General features: G+C 34.2%; 1 protein-coding gene across 1 annotated transcript in view; it reads right to left on the reverse strand.

The window, feature by feature from the left end:
• The window catches only part of LOC149071768 (neurotrimin-like), a 66860-nt gene extending 56829 nt beyond the window's left edge, over positions 1-10031 (reverse strand). The window contains exon 1 of the mRNA XM_089247890.1: positions 9364-10031. Coding sequence (XP_089104016.1) covers positions 9364-9451 — 88 coding nt within the window. The 5' untranslated portion in view covers positions 9452-10031. The remainder of the gene's footprint in view (positions 1-9363) is intronic.
• Positions 10032-24797: the final 14766 nt, after the last annotated feature.

Genomic DNA, 24797 nt, shown 5'->3' on the forward strand with positions numbered 1-24797 from the left:
TGCCAATGTTCAAATCGAGTTCTGTTTTTTATATATTCACAATTTGGCGGTAATCAGTCGAAAATTGTGGATTTGTATAGAGAGTATACAACAGAAAATAAATATAATCTATATAGAATTGATTTTCCGTCTGTGCGTGAGTATGGTCTCTATACAAATCTACAATTTTACATACATCGTCGCCATATTTTCGATACCCACCAAACAGGACCCGGATTGAGTAGTAGGCTACTTTAAAAGTTTTTCAGAGATGGGAAAATTCCCTAAATGAGCAAAAAAAACTGTCGCGCAACAACCGCTTTTGGGCCCCAACAATGACTTTTGGAATGTTTACTTTGGTCATAGTGATTCCCTAACAATGCGTTTCAGACGGGTATCTGCCTTGTCACTTTTTCAATCCTCCCAGTAGTTGAAGGAAACCCGGGAAGCGCCTGGTTGCTATAGCTAGTGTGTTTGTGTATTCCATGACTGGTGACTGATGCCTTTATTGAAACATGAAACGACACAATAATAAGTGTGAGCTACTACTCTGAGCAAGGAATCTCAATGATAAAAAAATATATATTTAATCTCGTATTTGTATAAACTAGAAATTTATATTTTTCTCCTATTATTACTGTCACCAGACAGAAAACACATCGGATTCAACAGATTCAATTATTTGTAAAATGAACTCGTCCTCTCAACCTATACAAGTGATTTGTATGTTTTATACGCCATTGTCCCATTATTGCGAAAACGTGTCTTTTCGGATAAACGTATATTTTTATTTGTTTAGTTTTGTTTTCATTTGTTTTATTTAATTTTTATTTACGTATTTCATTTTCATGTTTTTAATTCATTTATTTTTATTTCATTTTTTAATTCGTTTATTTTCATTTCATGATTTCATTTATTTGTTATTCATTTATCTCATTTAATTATTGTTCATTTACCTCATTTAATTATTGTTCATTTACCTCATTTAATTATTGTTCATTTACCTCAATTAATTATTGTTCATTTACCTCATTTAATTATCATTCATTTACCTCATTTAATTATTGTTCATTTCTCTCATTTTATTATTGTTTATTTCTTTTGGGTTATTTGGTTTGTATTGTTTGCCGTAATCGATCATCATTCCTTAAAAAAACGTCTCACCGCTGTAACAATGATGGCTAAAATAGAGAGAAAAGCGGAGTTGAAATTGCAAAATTTGCCAAGTTTGGAAATGAATTGCAATCTATTTTGAATCACATACACCGACACAAAAACATCAGCGTTCTTTAGAAAGATTTTTGAGAGGAATAACTGTCACGAAAACTATTTGTTTCGGGAATTGCATGATATCATGGTTTTTTTAAAAGATTAAAATTTTTAGCAATCATGCTTAGAACAACTACTACAATGAATTCATTGATGCGTTTAGTTTTTGTTTTGCACATCTTTATTGATTAAAAGCGATTGTAAAAAAATAAATCTTTGTTGAAAAGGAAGGAAAAGATACTTTTTCATTCACGTTTTATAGAATAGTTGCTGCAGAGAAACAGTATGAAATATTCTTTCAAATGAGGGTACGAAAAACAAACTGGAACACAACATTTTATGAAACATAAAATATACAGGATGATTACTCAGTTCCTCTTGCCGCATTGGATTGGTTAAGCGTTGATCGTAGAGTCATGCTTCCAATTAGAAAATTATCGAAATAACGTGTAGAAATCAGAAACATTATTCATATTGCAGGAGGTTGCGTAACACTTCGAACTCGAACTTCAACCTAGTCCTCTCTAAAGTACCTATTGGCTGCTATCCCTGTAGACTAGTGACTATATATATATATATATATATATATATATACACACCCCAAAAATATCGAGATTACCATTAGCTAGCTAAATATCTTATTTATTACACTTATTTATACACTAGACAACTAGGTCCAAAGGCAAATAACAAAAATTACTAAGAAAATACTCGGGAAAAAAATCTTCTTGATTGATCGTTAACACAGTTACTCTCAAATGCCTGCGAAAAGTATATCGACTAGGTGAAAAAACACCAAAATGACCGAAAACATAGAATCAGAAGCCCCACCCCCCCCCTATACGAGCACGTGCGCCAAAATTCGAATATCGGCATAGATGCAACGCAAAGTGAAAATACAATGAAAATGGAATGATAACGAGAGAAAACAGAATTAAATCGATCAAAAATGCACAATGAAAGTTAAAACAACTGGAAACATATCTCACACATCCAAACATGGCCGTTCTTCACTTGTCCGAAAATATAAATCCGGTGGTGAAATCAAACTAAAGAGAGTAATGAACACCAAATCAAGAGAAAACAAGAAAACATCGAAGAGTCCCTCCACCCCCGTCTGCAAAAAAAAAAAAAAACGCTAGTGAAATCTGACGAGTAGGAAGAAAATCACAAAACTGCTCACCGACGCCACAAACAATCTCTGAGTGAAAGTTCCGGTTTGAGGTCAGCTAAAGAACAACGGCTATTTGCCGGTGAGCGGAGCGTCATAAAAGGGCGTCTTACCTCTTCCACGACTAAGACGAGAAAGCTGACGAATGCATAAAATCCATTGCCAGTGGCCCAAGGCGGCTACAGTACAATGCATTCATATGATATCAGCACGCGTTTTCTCATACTGCCCAAGCAGGCACACTCTAAAACGTCACGTTTGCAGAATTTTCCCATTTTCCCACTTGTAACATACACAACCAGGGAAGACATTCAATTCCAATTCGATGAAGTTGATTTGTAAATTTTTTCATGCAAATATTCAAGTGATAATCCGTATTCAGTAAGACGCTGTGATTTTTTGAAACAAATTTCATAATTTTATCATTTCTTATAAACAAATAGGAAGAGGTAATTTTACAGTTTATGACGCATTAAATTTGTTTTATGTTTTTTTTTGCCACCGATATGCTCAGAAGTAACTTCTTAAAATATTGAAATGCCGATTACAGCCATAATGTAAATTTGATCTTTCTAACGAGATATGTAAATATCTCGTAGATATGTCTGTGATGTTATATATTTTTTAAAACCATAGTTTAATGTTTAATATTAGCAAGGTAGTTCAAATAAAAATGATAGTTGTGATTTAATTTTCGTATAATTAATTATTGTAATTATAAGGTCTGTTTAAATATACAGGTTGCATAGCTAATTCCTCGTATTGCAAATTACTGGCTGACCTTTACCCTATAGGCAATAAGGAAAAAGTACCAAATAACGATAAGGCACGTCATTTATATTAAAAGGGCTTGTATAGTTACTAAAATAAAATAAAAAATAATGTTTTATACGAACACCCCGTGTTCGAATACCAAATTAGATTTGGTATCCCTCCTGAGACAAACAAAAATATTCTATATTTCGAAACGCAATGTATTTGCCGAGATATTTGAACTCAAAAAAAATCTGAAAAGATGGGAAATAGCATAAACTGAAGGTCAAGCTTATTGAGCTGTTATGTTCACCTTTTCCTCTGATTGTTTTGAATTGAAATACATCAGTGCATATTACATAGAAACATGAAATTTTTGTTGGCCTCAGGAGAGACAGGACAAGAACTTTCAATTATGTTTTTGAGGACAGGGTGTTGGTATGAGCAGTTTCTATCTTAATAACTATACAACAAATACATGACGTATCTGAGACCTACATGTTATTTGGATAGTTTTTCTAAGTAGAAAAAAGTATGAAAGTTTTGAATGTACGCCTCTAAGATAAACGGTTCTCCATTAGGTTGCGAAGCGAAGGGTGTACCCTGTATAAAATTTCCGTTGTAAAAAAGTTGTGAATTCAAAGGAATTCTAGTATTTTGTAAAGTACAAGTACCACCTTGTATCTTAATTTAATGTACGTAATACACGCATGCAACGTAAGTAATTTGTAAATAGATAGCTGTTCATCCCAGGTTGTATCCCCATCCATCAAACCATCATGGGTTACGATTGCCTTTTATCAGCGAACAGGTATAATGACTCATATCCGTTATTTTTCCTTTTATGTTACGGGAGATGACCACGAATCCATTTGCGGATCCGATCACATAGCCATTCCCAGGTTATGCTTCCTCCGTGAAATTGATCTCATATTTCTGTTGATGATTCTATGCGTATAGACACTGCATCCACATAATAATATCGTTGTATTTCTTGCCCGAAGCAGTCATCACGTTTATGAAGCGTTCTGTTTACATGTGAATTGTGATCTCTGCTCTTTTCTCTGGGTATCGCACCGTTTTCTTGTTTATTCCTTTCGTTCTATCGTCGTTTGTTTTTTTTTTCCTCGTGATGTTGCTCCATTACGGAATCATCTGACAGTTTTCCGTTAAGCAAGAAAAATATTTCTATTTGCGATACGAGTATTTTCTATTATTTAATATAACGGCATCTGTGATATATATGGAATGGATTCTGGTGATTTGAGATTTAAATGGATTCACATACCGCTAGGAAAATAAATTTCAAATTAGAATATATATTTTATTGCCGTTACAATACAGCTACGAGTGCCGTAGTAGGTATTTTCAAGTGCTTTCCTTCATATTAACGTTGAAAAAACTTTCTTATGTAGAAATATTATTAAACGTATTATTATATATAGATGAATAAGTACCCATTGATTTATTTAAAATTTTTACCGCTTATATTCGATTGCATATGATATCCTATGCAAGTACAACATTTTACATATATGTCCAATAATTATTATCTTTTACAAATTAAAAAGAGAAAAACGCATTAAAAACAACTGGTGCGTATGATAAAATATCATGTCATTAATGAAATTGAATAAAAACAAATTCAATTGAATAAAATTGAATAAACTGTCAAGTTCATAAATTGATGAAAAATATTTGAAATCGCATTCATAAATACTTCGGTTATATATAATTTTTTGACGTTTAAAACATTAAAAATTAAAATTCAATTTTGAATAACATTGGGTTCATAAAATCTCAATCCCCTTCATCATATTCTAAACTAAACAGTTCTCTTAATTTTGAAACATTTTTATTCAACTATACCGATTTCATGCAATTTTATCATGCGCGATTTAAATTTCGTAAAAAAAAAACGTAAAATTAAAAAACGTAAGTGTTGGGGATATATAAAAGTTTGTACTGGCATATGCGGGGGGGGGGGGGAAGCATACACGTTCAAATATATGTAGTAAAATATTTGTTACTCACGCTCGCTATTTATGGGTCAGGTTCCGTCAACATCTCACTAAGTGCAAGTTATTAAGTGATTGCACTAGCAATTTAATTCGTAGCATCGAAATTGGTTTTGGAGTAATGACTGAGTTTTGTTTTTCGTTTTAGGAAGAGGAAAAGTGAAAATTACCTAAATAAAAAGTTTCAAATCAAATTCAGTGTTCATAACATATTTTACTTTGCATATTATAACACTGAATATGAATAATCAGGTTGGGTATAAAAGGTGTCTGAGCTAAGTTGATAAGTAGTATCTAAAAGTAGCGGTTTATAAGGAGAAGAACGCACATGTTTACTTATGAATTTTAGTCGTATTGCCTCCACCTTACAGTCCAATAAAGTTCATTGTGAGCACCTTTTTAGTGGCTCTGCAGAATGAATAACTTCATTAAGAGGTTGTTTCCCCCATTTAGGAGGCTTCACATTGCATTCAGTTCATACATAGTGTTTAGCACGGTTCTATGGTGCATGCTGACACTACAAGTAATCGCAAAATTCCTATGAGAAGCCTTATAAATTGGTGCCTTAGCTAATCTGCTTGTGTGCCATAGCTAATTTTGTTTCTTAGGAATGTCTGTCATGTGTTACAGAAGTACTGCCATCTGTCTACCAATTTTAAAGCAACAGCGCAGTGGTTTGTTGACATGAATAAGTTTTAAAAAATCATCTAATGATGTTGGATGCATTCGCAAAATGTTGCATACCGATACCGTTTACACGCTAATATCTCTGGAAATACCCAGAATCTTCCAGTAATTTTGATATTTTCTGCGGGTGAGTGTTGTTAATACTAACCCAATGACACTACTCTGGTTTTAATACTTTTTTTCAATCTGGGTACCAGGACTACGGCCGGCATTCGTAAACATAAGTTACGCTATATCTCGGGACGTTAGCAACGCATAACAAGGAGTTAGTGGGCGTCTTGAGACTCAATAGTGTGTGTCCTTATAGATATTCATAAGACAAATCCGATGATACCCAACGGATTTCAATACGTCTTCCGGTATAAGCACGAGGCTCTCGGCCCACGTTTGTGAAAAAAAAATGGTTCACGCTATATCTCTCGGGAAGTTCACAGCACAAATGAAACCAAACGGTATCATCTGATAAATTTTTTAATACTATTTTTTTGCCTATATCACGTAATATGGGTGAAATTTTAATATTGTAGGTTGGATTGCTCTCTTTTGTGGAGGTACTTTATTTTTTCAAATAGAGGGATCAAAAACATTAGGTGCTGGACGTTTGAAAATCACAGAAAACATATTTCAACCGATCCGGACGGCATCCCCATGCTCGCAATCAGCGCAAAATGCTACGAAAAGCGTCTCAAAGCAGTTGTTGACAGTAGTTCACATACCGTTAAACGGGGTGAATAACACCGAAACTTTGTAAAAAAACAAACATATATATTCAGAAAAGAATTTCCCGTTATCATGTTTGTCAACTGAAAAATAAATTGGAATGAGAAATTCTCTCTTTCGCTCTCTCTCTCTCTCTCTCTCTCTCTCTCTCTCTCTCTCTCTCTCTCTTGTGAATATAATAGGGGAATATACATATGTATGCTTATGTTTTTTTTGCTGAGTTCCGTTCCTATTCTTGTCAATGTTTCTATTCTACCCGTTTTACAGTACATGACCTCATAAGAAACTTGGAGCTATCGCGGAGCAGCGCTTTCATAACAAACTATGCAATGTATGATTCTTACAGTAACAAACATCGCTTTCAGTTATCTTTAGCCCGGACAAGCTGTATAGCAAACATAGGAAATGATTCATAATCACCACCATTATGTGATATCAACTTCAGCCGCCAGAAAATTCATTTGAATGCATTCTATCTAGTATCTATCTTGTGTGAAATAAGCTCTGCAAACAAATGGAAATTATCTTGAGAACATACTGCTAATCAGGTCAACCCAAGAATGCAATTGTATCGGGTTTAACGTGACTGGATACTTTTGATGACCAACAATCATGTCTTATAATAAGTATTGCTTGTAATAAGTATTATTTATAATAAATATTGTGAGCTTGGCATGAGTCTATTATTATTACGGTTGCAACTAGTGTCACCGATTTAGGAATTATCATTCATGAATAGGTTAGTTTTTTTTGTTTGAACATTGTTTAGCGGTCAAAAAAGACTCTTCGCATTCTCCTAAAGGCATTCTACCGCTTTTCCGAAGATTAGTTCGGCCTGGACTGGACTAGACTACGCCGTGAGGTAACGGAAACCATATTTGAAGATTTGAATCATATACAGAAGATTTGGTTCAGGGGAGATGGGGGTGTAGTGAGGACCCACGCGCGCTGTTATAAGCACACAAGGTTTGAGCTATGAAGAGAGACTTGATCAAAGTGTTTAAGTTGAAAATTTTAAACACTTTGATCAAGTCTCTCTTCATAGCTCAAACCTCGTGTGCTAACAAGAGCGCGCGTTTGTCGTCACTACATCCCCCTAAATTTTCAACCACGTGTTATTAATACGCCGTCAATCTACTGCTTCGACAAGTGGGGGGGGGGGCACCAGTTTCGTTTAGTAAGGGACAACTACAGGTTGTGGTGTCGAAGGGAGTTTTCCTCTAATAGGGTTGTCAACAAATGGAATTGTTTTTCTGCGAGTGTCATGAATTATAACATGATATACACGTTTAAAAAAGAAGTACGATAAACACATTGGGAAAAATTTGAGAAGCTACCCATACTTAGAAGAGATTAAGATACAATTATAATATTTTTTATCGGCAGTGTATTTTATGTAGTATCACTTATTAGTTTGTTATTTCGTGATATATGCCCTTATCTTGGGTTGCTGTAGATTAATCATATTTGATATCCATATTTTTAATGAGCATATTTTTTTTATCCACATCGTTGGGCAATTTGCCTGTTGTGGCCTTTGTATTTTTGTATATCATAAATCAACTTGTTTTTTTTTAATTTTCGCTCTCATGGTTCCAATGGTAGTAAGCATTTCTCGAGGAACTTCTGGGGCTCAATAATGTTCATTGCGCACCATATTTGTGAATAACGGAATTTCAATTTTTTCTGATATTGTAACCACACGTGACATCGATATATAATACCTATTTAGAATTGATTTTATTTTAATTCAGAACAATTTAAGTTTATATCAGCCGTTTAAGTCTTGTATTAAAAAAAACAATTATTAATGTTTTCTACTTAATATTCAATTTCTTGGAAAGTTTGAGTATTCCAATGTTAGCGCTGCCTTTTTCAATGCTTTGCAATGAGAATATGAATATTGAATAAAACCCGTTGATGTCTACGGAGATGATACCTCCACCAGCTCATTCCTTGATTGTAGGTCATTTCATTATCTGTCGTTAAACAATTTGAATTTTGTTCTCTACTAATAAAATAATAGTTTAGTGATAGCCTCAATAGTATTTAAAAAATATATCATTGGTTTTGAACATTTTTATACTCAATACTAGGATTTGAAGGCAGCTTTCATCCTCGCGATCGCAGTGCATTCCATCTCGTTGAGCGGATTCACTTCTGTTTTTTCGAATTACATATTTTTTAAGCTCTTTCTATTAGTTTTGAAGTTATAGCATGGTATTCAGTCAATTTTGTTGTCAAATGTGAACTGTAATTTACGCTTTTCTTCTTCAACCATCTTCCTCAAAATTAGACACGTGATGTCTCACTTCGCTTTACCTTGTGGAACTTGTTCATCTTCCCCTTCGCTCTCTGAATTAGTTATAACTATGTATCATTTCATCGATTATTTGATTCCTTTTAGAGTCATCGTATTTATCAGACATTCTAATTTATTTCATACTTTTTTATCCTCAATTTTTTTTCCCATAGAGACGAACGTAAATTTGCATTAAACGACAAACTTCATTATGATGTTTAATTATATGAAATTGCTTATATGTTTTAATTAATCAACTATCTTGTAAACTCTAATGTAACACGTCAAATTTCTTCTCGCAGAAATAAGTTTAAAAACCATTATAGTACCGATTGAAATTTAAAATAAAACTACACAATTCAATTATATTCAAGAATGAGATTCTTCAGTAATAATTCTGATTTTAGTACGTATAAAACTATTTTTCAATCTTATAATTTTTAGATGAAAAACGTTTTTCCTACCTGAATTTGAGATCAGTTCAGTCAGCAGCAAAAATAGTCCGAAAAGCACAGCCATTGCACAATCAGAGAAATCCTTATTCGTCACCATGATATAAATTTCTGTTCATTGTAGAACATTTTACAATAGCACATAACCACTTTCTTCAAATCAAAAAAAAAAAAAATCAAAACAAAAATTCAGTTTCTTTTCAGAGGAAAACAACGTCGTTCATCATCATTTCAGTCAACGGGAGTACGTATTACAAAAAAATGGAAACTGTCGAAAACGAAAGTAAAAAATTCGAGAAGAATTATGTGCGAAAAAGTAAATTAAACAATGATTGTAAGAGGCAGATTGTTGCCTTGACAACAACAAGTAGAAAAATCTTGTCTCTCAGCTTTTGGTGTCATCTCAGGGGGAATCCAGAAAAAATAAATCCAAAATCCGATAAACACAAGAAAACAACAACAAAAATGTAGTGATTTTTCTAAAGGAAGAAAAGAAAAATGAACTAAAGTTTGTCGCTCTCTCGCGTCGAGGAAATGCCGAGAAGATATCGCAAGGTGTAGTGAGAGTGAGAACAAAACTGAATGTGTGTCTGTGCTGGAGGTGAAAGAAAAAGGCTTTGAAGCTACAAAACCAGAGAAGCGAGATGTCGATGTTTGGTTCGGCTAGAAAAGAATGCTTTGAAGAGACTCTCTGCACGTGCTTATAGGGCCGATGTTGGCGCATCAGGCGGCTGCGCAGTGAGCCTGATGCTAGAGATAGGCCGGAATGAATAACAGAGGAGAGAGTGGGATAAAAACTGAGGGTTGTGGGATGGAATTGTGAAAGAAAAGATTCCTGGGAATGTGGGAGAAGTACCGAATAATACAATGTGCATGTAATATTTTCTAGAAGTAAGCCTTTGCTTGTATAAAGCCATGTTTCTTTTTGAAAATAAATAATTCCGAGAAATATTCATAATTTGATTTTAATATATAGGATGCTTGGGTAATTATGGAGTAATATGTTTTTTTCGGTCATCACAATTTAAATGGGACAGAAACTTGAAACATTTCTATAAAATTTGGATTCTTGTTTTGGCATTGATACGTTAATCGTATTTAACCTTTGTATTTGACATTGTGAAAAGTAGAATAAGAAGAAAATTATAATGAATTAAAATAAAAGTATAAATGTAATGACAATAAATAGCTATACTGATAATAATAAATATTTATGCTGGAAATTATTTGGTAGGTCAGTTTAGTTCTAATTAAAGGAATATAAATCTATGGTTTTGAAACAGTTCAAAACAAATTATCTAACCTGATATGGATGTAAAGGGTTAAATAAATATTATTTCTAAGAAAACTGTCATTTAAAAAAGTAATTTTCAGCAGTTAATGTGCAAAACAGGGTTCAAAATGAAGAAAAATAATTCAAATTGATCAAAAACAAGATTTAATGAGCCTGTAAATAAATGAAAATGAAAAGTTTCATTTTTTTGTAGGTGATGGTGTTGTGGTGTCATGATCTACTTACAACCGTCACCGACACAATCTTCCTATTCCAAAATAGTCAAGGTGGACCCACAGAGAAGAAGACACCTTTCATATCACTTGATATGTTATTGAACTTTCCATTCGAAGAGATATTCTAGTCCAAATCAGATGGTACTTAAAATATCACATACTGCCAGACACGTAATCTTTGAAGAAATAGTGCGTCATCTAACCGGAGAGAAAAACTAAAACTAAACTAAGCTAAAACTAAAACTGAGCACGCGACTCAATGAAATACAACACTTGTGATGGGCATTTATGCTTATTTTCGAATTATTCAGGGCATTTCTGATAACTAATAAACACTTTTGAAAACTTTCCCAAGTAAATTTATGGAAGTAGGGAAAAACAAATATTCTCCTATAGCAGCCGTAATGATCGTGACAATGGAGCGACACTGACTCTATAGTACCGGGGGGGGGCATTTATTTGCAGTTGTACATCACTGTTCCACTTCAGGGCCATAACTTACTCCGGAGAAAACCTGACTATCTCATAATATACCTGCGTTCCCTATATACATAATGTGGATAACTGACAGTACGCACCGCATGTCACTGGCGAACCGATGATCCAAGAAAGATATACCTCCAATTACGAAGAATACCCAAATAATGTGTGGACCTGAGATAAATCATTCATACTGTATTAATACTAAGGTAAAAAGTAACTTTCCATACAATCTCCTTGTCCACAACAGTTAGAGAGTTTTTACCCCCGTCTCTCCTGAGACCATGAAAGAAACAAACCCACGTTTGTAAATGCAATATTTGCTGAGATATTTGAATTCAAAATTAAATGAAAATTGGGGAAAAAAACAAGATAAATGATGCTAATACGTGCTTTACCCATTTATTTCATCTTATTGATTTTATTTTCATTTATTTATTTTATTTTTACTTTTGTCATTTAATTCTCATTTATTTCATTTAATTCTTATGATTTTTTGAAATATGTTTCTTGCCATAATCGATCATAATTTACTTATGAAAAGTCCCACATGGTGACAAATAAGATCAAATCATAAAAAAATTAAAATTACAAAAATTGTTTTTTAATTAAATGTTTGTTTGCCGCTGTGGTGGTCGAGTGGTTATAGTGCCGGACTCGTGATGCGAGGATCCGGGTTCGAACCCCACAGTGGTGGTCGGCTGAAGTTGGTTTTCTGTGGTTCCCAACTTCAAGGCGCAAATGCGAGCCGATCTCCCCGTTAAAAAGTCTCGCCACAGAGAGCAACAGTCCTACAACGGTAAATCATTCAACCATAACACTTCACTCATAGTTAGTAAAACTGGGGGCAGATGACAGCACTACACATAACAAGCATTACACAGAAACAAACTTTACGTCAGGTTTCACTGCACGTACACACACATTCCCGCATGTACCGATTCGTTGGGGGGTTCCGCGGGGGGGGGAGGGGTGCATGTGTGGTGTAACACTAGTAGGTAGGGGCTCGGGGATCCATGATGTTCTTGGGTCAGCCACCTCGTTGGGCAATTTGCCTGTTGTGGCGTTGTATTTGTATATTTGTATAAATTAAATTTCAATATATATAGTACATTCGGGTAATATGTATTTCGTTTCTTGCGTTTGCATTGAGAAGTTTAAAGTGTTTGAAAATTAATATTATAACTAAGAAAAAAGGTCGCCATCTGGTGGCAGCGTCAGTTGTGAGCTTGGCCTGAGTCTGGTCCGGCCGTCCATGTACGGTCCCTTTCAGTGTGCACGAGCTCCTAGGAAAGATTGAGAGATTCGGTACCTCTCTAGTTTAGTGGTCAAGGGCGTTGGTTCGATTCCCCGCAGGGACAGTCGAATGTTCTCTCTTTCCAAAATATATCTTCGCAACAGCCAGTTGTTAAATCCTTCGTATGGTAGCGGAGAGTGACGTTATCCTTACATAAGAAAAAAGGTGTTTGAAAAATCATTGTAGTGGGGGAATTATGCAATAGCCGGATAATGTTGAATAGGGGACTCACAGTGCAGAAAACTAATCCGATTTGATCAAAAAGCGGAATTTAATGTGTCATTGACAATGAAAAATAAAAATTTTGCTTTCGTAGAGGTGATGATGATGATAGGTGTCACAGTTTATATAATAGAGTCGCAAATGCAATCTTCTAATTTTGTCCTTAAACAATCGAGGTGGGGTTCCACAGAGAAAGTACGCACATTGTTTCTGGACCATTCTTCTTCTTTATTACTAATCTTTCCATCTTGAGGAGTTGTTCTAGCCCAATTCAGATAATCCTTATGGTATTCCATATTATCCGACGTACCAATCTGTGAAAATATAGCGTTTCATCTGAACGTAGAGAATCGTTACCTATTAATGAGCACAACACAATAAAATGCAACACTTGCGATGTACATTGTGCTTAGTTTCAAATTATTAGACAAATTTCAAATAATTAATAAACGCTTTTGAAAACTTGCTTAAGTAAATTTCTTGATGTAGACAAAAGAATGTTCTTCTATAACATCCGTAATGATACTTGACGACGACAAACGACCGACTCTGACCCTATAGCATTTGAAATTAGTTTTGACTGTTCCAATTGCGGGGTCATAACTGAAGGTGGAGAAAACCCGGAATTTCATATTACTGGAATGTTACATAGTAATCGAACTTTCTATATATACAGGGTGGGTAACTAACAGAACGCACCGCAAATTACTGGTGAACCTTGATTTTAGACACATTTTTCCAATTAGAAAAATTATCCAAACAACGTGCGAAGCTCTGATAACAATCATTCATATCGATATGGACTGTATTGTTGGTATAGTATAGAACAGAGCACGCCCAGGCTCTGTCGCTTTTGCGATATAAGCTCATTGATCGTGAGATCGTGGGCGTGTCGGAAAAAACTCAAACCGGCAAACCGGCCGAGAAAGCATACCCGATACCAACATCCCGCCAACCCCCCAAGCAGCACAACCACACTAATGTTATTAAAATAAAAGGTATCTGTTTAAACGGACACACTGTGCTCAAAAGTGCAATTAGAAAGTTGTTCCCCTGTCTCTCTTGAGGCAAACGAAGAATTTGAAAACGAATTTGAAGGCGAAAAAGAAGGGGGGTAAAATGCATTTCATACTCCCCAATATATATAATACTAATTATATTTCATTGAAATTTATGTTATATTTCATTGAAATTTATATTACATTTCATTGAAATTTATATTTTATTTCATTGAAATTTATATTTTATTTCATTGAAATTTATATTTTATTTCATTGAAATTTATATTTTATTTCATTGAAATTTATATTATATTTCATTGAAATTTATATTTTATTTCATTGAAATTTATATTTTATTTTCATTTATTTATTTTTTTTACTTAATTATTTCATTTAGTTCGCATTCCAAAGATGACGAATATGCTCAAAATAGAGAAAAAAAGTTCAAATTAAAAAAATTGAATTTCAATATATTTCGAACTTGAACAACAATATCAATACAAACAATTTTTGACGAAAATTTTTTCATAGTATAAATTATCGTGAAAAACCATTTTTGTATTATTATTACAAGAGATCTCTGTTAGAACTTATTATCATTATGAAAAGTGATAGCGTTGTTTACTCCTTGATGCATTTAGACATTGCGTTGAACATCTATTGTTTCTCTACAATGATCGCAGTGAAAATAAATCTTTCTTGTAAGCAAAGGAAGAGTATATTCTTTCACAACAGATGCTGTTAGGAGTATAAAATATGATTCTCATCTAATATACGGAAATTAAATTCCAATACAGTATTTCATTTTTTTTAAATTAAAAAACATTCTATTTATCTATATGTATGTGCATGTCAACAAAATAGATTTATAATTAAAGATTTTCATACTTCTTTGTATGGAAAAACGTAACATTGCAGAGAAGAAAAATAAAATCATAACATAATACATATAAGAAATAACCAATTGTGGAATATAGAAAAACATGTATGATTAAATGCAAATTTATATAATGCACAATAATAAATATGGGCCATGATAACCAGAAGTGTTCAAAATTAAAAATATATTTTTATATGTTAATAGAAATTTCGTATTAAAATAAACATAACATAAAAAATATAATATTTTTCGAAATTTAGTATTAAATAATATTCATATGCATTAATTTTTTTCAAACGTAGAAACAGGAACAAAATTTTTATACGGCATGCTCCATATTTACATAAATGAACGAAATTGATCTAAAAAAACAATTATACAAAGAATCGATAAGATAGTTTCGAAATGAATTCCCGAAAGTAACATGTAGGTAAAAAAAAAATATTTAAATGAAGATATTTAATCTTGTAATCTTGTTTTTTGATAGGGAAATAAATTAATAAAACTTTCACCTGAATGTAAAAATACGGCGAAGAAAATTCTCACACAAGGTTTGAAGACAATTTCTAAGTTCTTGTCATTAATTCTTCTTTCGTTATTTCCTAAAGTGAAATAAGAAAATTGGAAAGATCTTTTTCCAAGAAACTCTTAAGAAACTAAACCGTGTAAAAATAATGTTTTTTTTTTTCTCCTTTATGTTCTTCTTTTTCCTGTTTTTCTTTTCGCCTATTTCATTTTATTTTATTATTTTCCCGTGTTTTCGTTTTCATTTCATCGACTTGGGATACATTTGGAGAATTTGAGAGAAGATAGAGCGAGGAAAAAAAAACCCCGAAAACTTGTGTTGATTATTATTGATTTTATTTTTTATTTGGACGGTCTTTTACTTTAGTTACGAGTAAAGCTTTACTTAGGAGGTATTTTTATTAGAAAAAATTAGAATTTTTATATATTTTTTTTCACATTTGTTCAATAATAGATTTTTTTTCTTCAGTATGAATACTTTAATCAAGCGAATATATTTCTTCCAATGCAGTGAGTTAAAGAGACATCGAAATGAAGACATCATTGGTATCAGATTTGCATACCTGAGATAAAGAGAATTTTATAGAAATATGAAGCGTGCCGGGAGATGATTCATGCAATTTTATGGTATAAAAGATGTTAAAGTTATTATTATTTGATTTGATGGTACTTTTATTATAATTCGACTATACAAGTATGGTTTTGTTGGGTGAGCTGTGAAGTATAATAAAGTATGTAATGATGAGCGTTTGAAAATCATCTATCTGAACCAAATTAATTATTTTTGTATGAGATCGCTTATTGAAAACAATGTCTCTGATGAAGATCACCTCGTTTGGCAACCTGGAAGACTTCTTTCCAACCCACCGCCCCCAAGGAACGTTGATAATAGTTGCTCTACTTTTCATTTTCATAGTTTCATAGATGTTGCAATGTTACACCATAAACCATGCTGCCAATATTTATAATGTAAATCGTCATTCACATAATATGCATCATTTTCAAACACCGAATATAATATTTTGATTATGCGATGATGTTACGGTGAATGTGATAAATTTCTAGTTATTTATGATTACCGATCGTCTCGGTAGATTTGATAAATTTTCCTACATTTATCGGTATGACATTTCCTGCATTTATCGGTATGACATTTCCTGCATTTATCGGTATGACATTTCCTGCATTTATCGGTATGACATTTCCTGCATTTATCGGTATGACATGTCCTGCATTTATCGATATTACAGCTTCCTACTTTTTTCGGTACTACACAGTTTCCTACTTTTATCGGTATTACAGTTTCCTACTTTTATCGGTATTAGAGTTTCCTACTTTTATCGGTATTACAGTTTCCTACTTTTATCGGTATCACAGTTTCCTACTTTTATCGGTATTAATGTTTCCTACTTTTATCGGTATTAATGTTTCCTACTTTTATCGGTATCACAGTTTCCTACTTTTATCGGTATCACAGTTTCCTACTTTTATCGGTATCACAGTTTCCTACTTTTATCGGTATCACAGTTTCCTACTTTTATCGGTATTACAGTTTCCTACATTTATCTGTACACGATTTGGCTAGTTGTAGGTATTATCAGTAAGTTTTACCGACGATTACTAGCATACGGCATAGTACGGCATAGTACCGATTTAAGTCGGTATAAGCATGATGGAAATGACAGAAAACGTGCGGAAATCTCATTTACATTCTCTCGTACGTGATGGCTGCTTAAACATATTTTGTCCTAAAAATCAAATTAAATTGAAGTAAGTTTTGTGACGATAAAAACGTACACATTATTATCAGCGTAAATAATGTCTGCTTTCTTCACATTTATCAACATTTTCCTGCATAATCAACATCACCGATCGAATCCATCATTCCAGACTGAAATGTGAGCAATATTTTCGGTAAATTTGAATAACTAATTGAATATTTAACATATTTGTCAATACGAGCTGAGGATTGTACGTAATCACCAGTAAATGTGATAAATGAGCAAAATTGGTCAAACTTACCAAAATGGTCGATGATTATAAACGAATTTATCGCATTTATGTTAACGATGCTACTGTGAGATATAATGTTTCACGCAGCGTGAGGGTCTTTGGTCTGTATAGTCCGCCGATCATATTTTAGTGGCTCACCAAGTACATTAGTAAAGGGGGTTTGTGCACGCACATTTTTCAACAAACACATTTTCAAATTCTTCAATTTTTAAATAGTATGAAATTTTCTGCGTCTTACTGTTTTCAAGTTTGGGCTCAACTCGTACTAAAAATGTTTTTAATATAAACTGCTGGCACCGGCATTACACATGCTAATGTTTTTCACTAAAATGAATTTTTCTCAAAATTAAGTTTTTTTAGATAAGGAACATTTTTTTAAACACTACTCATTCAAATGTCTTGAAAATGCGTGGGTCTCTCAACACTATGGTGTTGCAAACTTTAACAGGAGCTATTAGGATTTTAATTGCTGGTTATTTTCACTATCGAATTTTAACATGCAACTTTTCAAAAATCAAAATTTTCCCATATTTTGTTCCATAAGATATTTTAAAATAATTTTAATAAACACTCCTCGTGTTAAATTATTTAACACCACAGTGCGTTCGGAAAAACCCAAATTTCAAGATATTCAAATGAGTGGTGTTTGGCAAAACGATCCTTACCTAACAAAAAACTCAGTTTTGAGAAAAACGCATTTTAGTGAAAAACATTATCATGTGTAATGCCTGCCAGCAGTTTACATAAAATATTTTTAGTACAGGTAGAACAGAGAAACTTGAACACAGTTAGACACAGAAAGTTTCGATGTATATGCAGAAGTTATATTATGTTATATTATAATTAAGAATAATTAATAATTAATTATGAAGTTATATTATAATATATAGAAGTATGTAGTTTGTATTTGTATTTGTATTTGTATCGTAATATGCAGAAGTTATGAGCAATAAATGGGATTGATTATAACCACATGTCGGGTGGTAAAAATTGGCAAATTTGTACCGAAATGTGGAAAAAATTGAATGCGTTTTAATAAAAATTGCGATCCTAATGTCAGTTATTCCGCCACAATATCATCAGCATCATTAATTTTCGATCCACTGCTGAATGAAGGTCATCTCTAAATTTTTCCATTTTGTTCTGTCTGTTGCTTTAGTCATCCAGTTGACTCCAGCCACTTTCCTGATCTCGTCGTTTCGTCTTGCCGGGGACTCCTTCTCGGGCGTCCAACACCACAGGGGTACCAACTCAAAATACTTGTGGTCCATCTGTTGTCCTGTCTTCTTGCAATACATCCAGCTCTCATTTCCATTTCAAACATTTAATTCTTTCCATGGCATCATATACCTTTGTGTGTTTTCTTATCCAAGTGATTCGTTTTCTGTATATCCTTGCGATGCCTACCATACATCTTTCCATGCTTTTTTGTGTAGTCTGCATGTATCCTTTGTATCACCTTTCTTTTTGAGTGTTAATTCTTCAGCTTCACAAGTCAGTGCTGGTAGTACATACTGGTTGTGAACACTTTTCTTTTCAGGCATAATGACATGTGATTCTTTCGAATTACACAGCTTTTGTCCAAAGTGTTCCATCCGATCCTGATTCTTCTGTTCATTTCATAAATTCCCGCACGATACACTAAATAGAAAAAAAAGATCATCTTTATAAGGATAGCTTCCAAAAATCGAAGTTTTCTTGTCAATGTCCTAGAAAATCTGTGAGAATATGTAATACGCTTTGAATGTTTTTTTTTTTTTTTTTTTTTTCGATGAGATATTGGTTTCTCGTATGCAAGAAAACAACTAACTTGTTTGTTAAAAATTAGTCAACAGTTGCAGACCCCGTGAATTGTGAAAAAAAAACAAAAGATTTGACATGATAATGTTTGATAGGCTAAAAAAATTGTTAAGGATAAAAAAATAGATTTCAGGTGTGCAACAATGAGCAGTTTGTAAAAATGAGAAATTCCGGGAAAAGCCTCGGAATTCCCGTTCTAAATTACGACAAAGTTTTGGTTTTTAACAACTTTCCTAGCATATTCTGCTTTTAAGAAACCACCGTAGTTTCATTAAACATGGTATTTCTGATCGACAAAATAATTCCTATCTAATTATAACTTAAAAATTGCTAAAAATCAAGCTATTATCTTGTGATGCTGCTTGAATTTCAGGAATGTGCGTTTCTTTCCAGAGACAATCGCATAACTCTCAGTCTGCGTAATTTGAGGTATTACCGTTTCATAATCTCTTGGCGCAAAAGAACTAGTCACGCCAAGCGTCAACTACTTAATTCCGAGAGTGAAAACAGGTAAACCCCTCAGAAACATGTAACTAATTAACCATGGATTTTTTAATTATTTTTGGATGCTCTCCACGAAACACTGTACAGGTATTTGAAGGGAATTTTTGAAAAAAGAAAATGTCGTGTTGAAATAAAATATAGGCATAGATACCCTCGTGTTCGTTTCAGATACATTGTTGTATTTCTCATTTTTGAACCTAATACAATTAGGATTTCTCGAATACTTTTATGCTTGAAAACCACACCTAAGACCAACCAAATGTAAAATTTAGCAGATGGCTATTCAATTTAAGTATACGGTGATTGAACAATATATATATATATAATGGATTTATTTTCGAAAAAATTCAGAACATATCATATGAGCGAAATAGATCTTGTCTAAGGATGATGTCACTCTTCGCTATCCATACGAAGGTTTTCAACAACTGACTGATGCGAAAATGAGTTTACGAAAGAGAAAAAATTCAGCTACCCTTGCGGAAAATCGAACCCACGTCTTCTCACTTGTCGGGTAAACGCCCTAAACCACTGGGTTATCGCTTAAGCGAAGAGTGACATTATACTTGGATCATACTCGCCATCTGTAGGCAGTGTCGGCAATTATGAGCTTTAAGCTAAGTTATCTCCGACCGTATCCCGTTCAGCACACACGGCATATAACTGATGTGGAGAAATTTTGTCTTCCACTTAGGGGGGGGGGGGCGTGATCGCATGGAGAGTTATGAACTCGAAACTCAATAAATACCATTACTCAGGTTCAGAAGACCGAAATGTTCCTAATTAGAATATATTGTTCAACTAAATAAAGCACGAAATAACACGATTTTCCAATAATTTGAATAATATAATTGATGGGAGAAGAGGGTCCTCGACTTACATAAAAAATACGGCATCAGAAAAAGACGACAGTTTCGCTAGGGAATGGCGCTGCAGTTGAAACTTTAACTTACGGCGGTTGTAGCCTACTGGTGTGTTAGTCCGAGTGGCGTCCTTGACGTTAACCGAGTCCTTTAACACTTTCCGTTGGATCGTGAGTGCTACGATGGATGATGGGGTGAGCTGGTGAAGCAGATGGTCCTCTCCCGAAGGCTTGGAAACAACCTCATGGTGATGTGGGTGGTCGTTGGCTTCAGAGGGACCGTTGGCAGTTATCGATGGCGAGGTGGACTGACTGCCGACTGCAGCATTTTGTATGGCGTGGTCTATCTATAGTAGAGTTCGGTTGCGTCGATCCGAGTGCATCTCGTCGGCGAACGTTACGAACATAGATATTTTTGATTCACATTTTGACAGTTGGGGAGCTTTACTGGGGGAGCTATTCTTCCATTCTTTGAGCAATTCAAACTTTTTTTTTTTTTTAAATTTGAATTCCAGAGCGATGCGGAACCTTCACCAGGTGACCTCTACCACCAGAACAAAGAAAAACAGACAAAACAAAAAAAAATTCGCTCTTCCTGCTTGTCCCTCAAGAATAGGTTTTTTTCTTTCGCCAAATGAGCCTCTTGGCGACCGCTTGTCGGCTGGAATGGCGACTTCTTTATAACATGAGGGAAGATTGGGAATATTGCCTCTGTAGTCTAGTGCGCTCACCCGGCAAGTGAGAGGACGTGAGTTCGATTCTGCGCAAGCGCAGTAAAATTTTCTCTCTTTCCTAAATTCATCTTCTTGTCAATCAGCTGTTGAAAACCTTCGTATGAAGAGTATCTAAGCTATTATTTTTTAGATATTATCTAATTGGAGCAAAAACTCCCGTGAGTCTGGCAGTTCATATCGCTGGAACGAAATTCTGTAAATGAATTGGTTTCAATAAAATAAACGAAGAACGTTTTTCCCCCACCTACGGAAAATGAATTAAGTCCATGATGAACTATGTTTACTCTTACACCCTGTGTCTATTTACGAAAATACACAACAAGAAGCATATAAGAATGTTCCTGCAAGCATGTGGTGGGTATCGTTTACCACAATCAACAGAATTTCAGTGAGCCAAACATTTTGAGGGAGTACTTGTTTCGATTTTGAAGCAGGGTGATTCGATTGCGTTTACTACACACTAAACGACGTCATGATAAATAAAGCCGCTAACTTTGTTCTATCAACGAGTAACAATTTATCGTCTGACAGAGATGTAACACTTTTTTCACGGTAGCTAAGTCAACCCTTCTGTGTGTTTACTCTTACTCAATTTATACATTATACTGATTACTACTACTACTTAACCGTACATGCACTTCGTACACATTCCCCTACGGAATTTCTAACGAATCGGCACATGCCGGATGAGTGTTCTGAGTGTGTGTGTGAGACCCTAACGTATATATGTTGTTGAGTTGAGCTTGTTATGTGTTCGTGATATCATCTGTCTTCCATTTGCTGAAGTAAAGAATGAAATGCTTGAATTTCCATGTTAACATTATTCTGACTGCAGTCCTGTCTATCATTATGCCATTCAATGCGTTAGTGACAGCTCCCAAACTATCTTGCTTCATAACGCGCTTCTCTAAAGTGCTTGAAACAACTGAATGACGAAATTTCGATTGCAGCGAAATATGTATATTCGCTCCATGCTAGCTGCAGCATTTCATATGATTCTGTAGTGGACTTTTGCAAACGAACGAGCTATAACTGACGAAATAACGAAATAATATATAAGTCTGCATTTCACTCATCACTAACAAACTTCATTTTCAGTTGATAAAAATAAATGAATAAAATTACTGGTGTATATTTTTTCTTTAGAGAAATGAATATTGTCAAGATTTACTAACATTATTTTTTTATTCTCCGGTATCAGAGCAAGATTTTACTTCGATCTCGTACGTCGTATTTGCTTCTGAAAATATATTTATTAATTATAAATTATGTATATATATATATATATATTTGTTATTTTACCATGGATTTCTCTAGTGAAGGTTCTTCGTTTTTACTCATTTTTGTCAGTTTTCTAGGGTTTCATTTTTCTTATCCAGAACATGGTTTTTGTTTCTTTCTCATGTTAGTGGATGGTTTTGAGCCTCCATTCCTGCCGCTGTGCAGTCGTGTGGGCATCGTGCTGGACTCTTATCGTGCAGATTCGAACCTCGTTGACTGTGATAGTGGTGTTCTGCTCAAGTTTTTTTTAGGTAATGTGAACCAGTCTCCCATTTCAAAAATCCTCTCTGCACAGAACAGACGCACCTACAACATGATACGCACATAGCATGAAAATCCAAGCATTTCCCATATTTAATTCGAAATATGGAAGCTATATCTTAGTACCAGCAAGAATACGAAAGACGCACAATTCTGACAACATAAATATGGATAAAAATTTAGGTAAAAATAACGTTAGGCATAAATACATCAGTATGTATTTATGCCTAACGCCATCTGGTAGCTTGGAGGTGTACAATCTTTCGGCATACGGGAAACCCGGGGTGAAGTCGCCGTGAGGGTAGAGATGAATTTTCTTTTCGTAAAACATAAACATCTCTTCATATAGCCAGTTTTCCGTAATATATCGTTAACAAAAGAAATAGCGTCTTTCTCTACATGTACGTGGCCATCTGGTGACCTTGATGTCATTCGCAAGCTATTAGCGGAATGTTGCAACCATCCATCAAACGGAGCCCTTCAGCATATATGTTACGTTACTGTCAAAGTTCGGAAACTGGACAGCCCAGTTGATCTGGAAATCGAGGCTTTGGCCGGCCACTATACGTCGATCCTTACGTTTTATATATCAGTCGACATATCCCTCTATATGGATCACAAATACACCGATATTCAGATTCCTTTGATCGTTAGGGTCACCATACCTAACCATAATAATTATAGTTAATTACGGAAAATTATAAATGACCATAATTATCACAAAAATACGCCAACGTGACGATGAAAACAATCATACGGCTGGATTTATAGGAATATATACGGATTGATATATAGGGGCCGGTGAAAGCCCAAATTTTGGCCGGGTCAACTTAGCTGGCCAGTTTGCGAACTGATCAACTTCGGACTTTGACAGTAACATATACATACGCATATAGGAGCGGATATTCTATCTGCTTTCATAGCTTAGATGTATTAGATGTATATAGCACTCGTCTTGGTTCAAGAGACCGGTGGTCTAGTCCCCGTGAGGGCAGACATGAATTTTCTTTCCCTAAAACATCAATACCTCTTCACACAGCCATATACATTGCTCTCTGTTATGGTCACCGGACTTTTTTCTTAGGATACAATCGCTCACGTTGTTCACTAAAAGGATCCAAGTATGTTCATGTGGTGATCCATTTCCATGCTATAAAAATAAAATGTTTTTCAGTTTTAAAAAAACGATAGATGTAAGCATAATATTCGTGATAGAAACATTTAGGAAAAGTACGAAGATATCTAATATATAAATTGTTAAGATTGTGCATCTTTTCGGAATCTATCGCGTTAATGATCAATGAGATAAACTGACGTATTAGAGTAAATACTCGATTAATATCTGCCAGTATGGTCTCATACACTGGCATACTCTTCTATAAGACCAGGATCTTTGGGAATAAAATGTTTCTTCTCTGGGAAAAGAGAGCGGAACCTCCCGGACGGACTCTTTTCCAAGGGGGTTGCTCGTTAATCATCCTCGAACCCTGCGTTATTGGAAATGGTAAGAAAGTTCTTGGAAAAGGAGCGCTTTTCTCATCCTCCTGTAACCTGGTGCTACCCTCCTCCTTCTCAAGATGAAAAGAGTTCCTCTTCTTCTTACTTCTTCTCCTTCTTCTCGTCACGAGCTTCTAGTCTTTCCTTACCTACAAGAATACAGATATTAAAGTATGACACTCACAGATATATATATATATATATTCTTCACAAGTAAGTGGAGATCTTTTCGAGAAAAATCTTTAAAAGCTCTCACGAAAGACTGGGAGCATTCTCCATCTTGCTTGTGCTGGAAATGTTTGTTTTAAAAAGCTTATGCTTGTATACAGATTAGTTGATTTTCAGAAATATTGTGTGTTTGTAATTTAATTGTGAGTTATGAATAAACTTAGTAGGGCTGGTCCAATTATTCGATTAATCGAGTAATTGTTAATCGCAAATAAAAATTTTAGTTCAGTTAATTGACTCGATCGATTCGAATATACATTCAAAGATTGTGAATTTACTTGATTTATTTGACGAAACCAATTAAATATCTTTAGTTATTGTTCCTATACATAACCTTTTAGATAAATGATTA

The sequence above is a fragment of the Pholcus phalangioides genome, unplaced genomic scaffold, assembly GCF_987345545.1.
Source record: "Pholcus phalangioides strain wild (caught in Gottingen) unplaced genomic scaffold, Ppha-v1.0 ptg000018l_1, whole genome shotgun sequence".
Taxonomy (NCBI): Eukaryota; Metazoa; Arthropoda; class Arachnida; order Araneae; family Pholcidae; genus Pholcus; species Pholcus phalangioides.